At 35.9% G+C, this 4,808-nt stretch overlaps 1 protein-coding gene across 1 annotated transcript; it reads left to right on the forward strand.

Moving 5' to 3' along the window:
- Nucleotides 1–2,103: 2,103 nt before the first annotated feature.
- Nucleotides 2,104–4,209, forward strand: LOC130725166 (uncharacterized). Its single transcript, XM_057576418.1, has 2 exons — nucleotides 2,104–2,131; nucleotides 3,458–4,209. Exons 1-2 carry the CDS (start codon nucleotides 2,104–2,106, stop codon nucleotides 4,207–4,209), a joined length of 780 nt encoding a protein of 259 aa, XP_057432401.1.
- The last annotated feature ends 599 nt before the right edge of the window (nucleotides 4,210–4,808 follow it).

Here is a 4,808-nt window from a genome sequence, read left to right on the forward strand (position 1 = left end):
TAGTAATTTTCATATAATATTAAAAAATATCGTAAATAAATCCGTGCAACGCACGGGTATAATATCTAGTAATTATGTAAAGGATTAGTTTTCAAGCAATAATGTGTTGTTGCATCTAAGATTAACTTTGCAAAGCCGAAAACCTTATTGCGGTCTAGCATTCTATTAGGTTTGTTTTGCCTCACTAGTTCATTTTGCAGATTTCTTTATGTGATTGGCTTGATTTGTGCCCTGGTTTCATGCTCTCCATTGTTCTGGCTACTGCGTGGACTTTGCGGAAGTATAGGTGCATGATGCAGGAGCAGATTAATTAGGAATTTGTTTTTTTTTAATATTTTAAAATATATTTAGGATCTATTATTTTTTTAATTAATTTAGGATCAATTTGTTAGAATTTGTTATTTTTAGTTACTTTCTAATTGAGTTTAGGATCTTTTAGGATTTTCTATTATTTTTGTTTCTATTAGGATTTCTATTTAAGCAGTTGTTGTATAACATTAGCCAAAAGGAAGTTTTTGGATTATTATAAAGCGAGATTTTTCTCAAACTTCGATAGATTCAAGTTTATTATCTAGGATTTTAGTGCTGGCTAACTCACTTCTAGGAATAGAGTGAGGGATTGGTTTTGTTGGCCTGAAAATTGCATGCTTATAAACCTCATATAAATGACTAAGTACACAAGGAATTGGGCTTAGCTTTTAGTATGAGAGAATTGCTCATGTGAGGAATCAATGAGTAAGTATCTAGGCTATAACAATAAGGGAATGATTCAAGGTTTCAATTGCATAGGGTAGGTTGTCTAGGAAGGATTGGATGAACATTAACCCAGAGCATTTTCATCAATTGATATTTTCATTTTCTTTACTATTGCTTATTTTGCAAACTCTTGTCACAAACAAACAAATCCAAGAACTGAATTTTATTTGCTTTCAAACTCACAAGCTTTGAGCTCAAACCACAATTCTCACTCACGGTCCCTGTGGATTCGATATTAAAACCCGGAGATATCTGTGCACTTGCAGATTGAACCACCAATGGTGCAGGGAGATGACGAGTTTTTGGGGAACATTAGGAAGAATCCAGTTTTTGTATAATAGTTGCAGAACCTGCTATATATGAATTATATTTAATTTACCTATGTTTAATAGTTCATTATATGATGTTATTTCTGAATTGATGTTATGTGTTAAGTTGTTAAGTTACTGTCATTGCAAGTTGTGTGATTGATAACATGTAAGTGTGTGTTTTGTGAAATTGGTGATGATTTGAACTGTTGAGCTGGTGATGAATATGCTAAAAAAAAAGACTTGGAGATGGTCTGAATATACATATGTTAGTTGAGTTTTGCACAATACACTGCATAGTTGTCAAGAGGCAATGTTTGCTAGTTCTCGTGAAGGCTAGTGACTTGTCTCAAAACTGGAGTGGTTTTGAAAGCCTAGAGCGAGGGCTTTATTGGTGGTTATCTGTCTGGAGTGGACGCGGTGATACCGCTAAGGATAACAACTTTGGTACCAAAGGCATTTGCACGGGTCTCACTTGAGTCATATGTGTTAGGGAGTTGTTGATGCTAATTAATGATAATTGTGATATTTTTTGAGATTTGATGTTATGGTAATTGGAGACAATAATATTTTCTTATTTGATGCTATGAGTTATGAAGTATTGTCATAACTGTGAGATTGATTGATTATATTAAATTACATTATTTATTATTTGTTAGTGAAGTGTGAAGAAATTATGTGGAACATAGATAAGCTTTTACATTATTTATTATTATGCTTATCCATATGATATGAGTTCTCACCCTTCTGTTGGAATGATGTTCTATGCAACATCACTCAGGTACTGAGGATAGTGGAGCTTCTCGCGAGTAGTCGGAGGAGCTAGTCTTTAGATATGCTTTTAGTGAAGGGAGTCATGCTCTGTTATGTGACACCGGGGAAACGTTTAGTATTGTACCTTGATGTTAGGAGATATTTTATGAGCTCTCTTATTTATTTTTGGATTATTTTTTTATTTTGGAGTTGAAAAATAAATCCGCTGTGCTATGCATAAGATGTTATGACACTAAAGTTGAAAATTTATTTATTTATTATGAGCATGACAGTTGTTTTGATTTTTGTTTCTGGTGAATAAATGTGATACCCTCTGTGTTATACGTTATACTCTGATTTAGACTATATTATTTACGCGGGGTTTAGAGGGTGTTACAGATCTCCTATAAAGAAATCTACAAAGTTAAAAAGATATACATGGTAAAAAAACATTTATGACCCGTAGTTAAGTGATACATGCTCATTGATACGCTATCCGCAAGATACAGTCATTAATTCCCTCTAGAGAAAGTATCGAGTTCGAATCTTATAAATGAAATTATCCGCAAGTTATGCTCATTTATATATTAAGCAAATGAAAATAAAGTTGTGGAAGTGAAATAACTTTTTCCCCTTGAACTTAATCCTTAAATTTGGTGTCATGATTTGATACTTTCATGTGAGATTTAAATACAATCTTGAAAGTTATAAACTTCTCAACTCCTATATAATTACTCAATGACATTTATTCATAATATGTAACCACCTTTTTTTTTAGTAAAGCAAAGAAAACTTATTTATGTTTATGATAATGATGTGTAGCCAATATAGATATTTTAGATGAATTTCAGAAACAATTCAATCTATATTTTTAATTTTAAATTAAAATTTGAGATTAATTTACTGTTCAATTTTATATTCTGATGAGTGTACAATAAAAATTAACAAATTAACAAATTTAAAAAACAATCTCATTTTAAAACTTAAAAAAAGGAAAATTTCATAAAATTGTGCTTCATTTTGTTCGTGGATAAACAAACATAAAATACATATTTTTTATATATCTATTAATTTGAATTATAAAATTAAAAATATAAAAAAATAACAGTTACAAATTATGAATTTGAAAAGTACAAAAATGAAAAATATATCGAAATGTTATTAAAATAATTCTTAAAATTTAATATTGTGAAGGCCTTAGAAATTTACATATCTATTGATTACAATATATAAAATTAATGATTAATATTATGCATTAATATCATTTAGGAGTTATGTAGAAGCTCAAAAGTTAGAAATATTAAAGATTGAATTTAAATCAAATTTCAAAGTGCTTAATTATGACACAATTCAACGTTTAAATTCATGAGGTAAAAACTTTTCCACTTCTACAAGTCCATTTACATGTGCTTACTATTATATATAATTCATAAAATTAAAATCTATTCTTAACGTGGTACTTCCTTTTATTTGTCCATTAAAAAATATAATGCTCTTTTATATATTAATTAAATTTATGTAAATGTTACACATGTTTTATGGAGTTGGGGATGAGAAATATTTTTTGCCTCATGGATTTAGTTCTTTGTTTTTAATGATGAATTGATACTTTGAATTGACATTTTAAATTCATTCGCTAGGAGCCTCAGGGGAAGGAACACCGCCACCACAGGCTCCAATCACCGGTCGAGATTGGAGGCGTCTTATTCGCAGTGTCGATGACATACGGCAGTGGAACGATTACTTACAGGAGCAGTTAGAGTATTATCGCTTCGAGCAGCAAGACGAAGGGGAACGTGAAGCCGAGGCCGTGGCAGTGTTTGAGTCGTTCTCAGCGGCGGTGAGGGAGGTGGCTATCCCGGACAACATGAAGAATGTCGTTCTTGAAACGTATAGCGGAAAGACTGATCCAAAGGAGCACCTGCTTTATTTCAACACGAAAATGGTAATTAGCGTTGCTTCCGACGCGGTGAAATGTAGGATGTTCCCATCGAAGTTTAAAGGCACAGCCATGGCTTGGTTTACGACTCTACCTCGGGGATCTATCACAAATTTTCGCGACTTCTCATCGAAGTTTCTCGTCCAGTTCTCCGCAAGCAAAACCAAGCAGGTAACGATCGATGACCTATACAATGTCTGCCAAACAGAGGGTGAAACTTTGAAACAGTATGTGAAGCGATTCAGTGCAGCGTCTGTTAAAATTGAGGAGTCAGAACCACATGCTTGCGTGCACGCTTTCAAGAACGGGCTGCAGCCACGAAAGCTGAACAGTAAGTTGAGCCGTAAGCCGGCTCGGTCGATAACAGAGATCCGGGCGCGGGCAAACACTTACATCTTGGACGAAGAAGATGATGCTTCCAAAAGAAAGCGTGCAAAAAATGGAAAAGGATGACGATAAGAGGGGTGCATCGTCGGAAGGCAAACAAAGTAAAGAAAAAGGAGAAGGTTGTAAGCGGCGAGATAAGAAGGTAAAGTCAGGAGAGAAGGCTGCGAAGGAACCGTTGTACCCTAGGAAGGAAAGCTTCGAGCGTCGTCGCCAGTGGCATCAGGCCGACTCCCGCCGGCGAGAAGAGTCGGGGAAAAGTTTAAGTGCGCATTTGACGGAGCTACTTCGGGAGGTCAAGGCGACACATGCGGTTGAGGATGGCGAGAAGGAGACCGACCCGCTCGAGTGGCGATGGATAAAACAAAGTGGTGCGAGTACCATCGCTCGGCGGGCCACGACACTGAGGATTGTTTCACCTTAAAGAACGAGATTGAAAGGCTCATCCGGGCGGGACGCTCGCAGTTAAATGACCGAGGTGACCGCTGGCACGGCGAACGACAACAGGGAAATCGGTATAAAGGGGGTCGTCAGCAGGATGATCGCGGGCGGGAAGATCGCCGTCGTACGCCGACCACAGACAATATTCAGGAAGTCGACTCTCTCGGGAACGGGCCAAGAAGAGAGAAAGGAAAAAGGGGCAGTGGTGCAAGGAATGGATCAGCGGA

The sequence above is a fragment of the Lotus japonicus genome, chromosome 6 (assembly GCF_012489685.1).
Source record: "Lotus japonicus ecotype B-129 chromosome 6, LjGifu_v1.2".
Lineage (NCBI taxonomy): Eukaryota > Viridiplantae > Streptophyta > Magnoliopsida > Fabales > Fabaceae > Lotus > Lotus japonicus.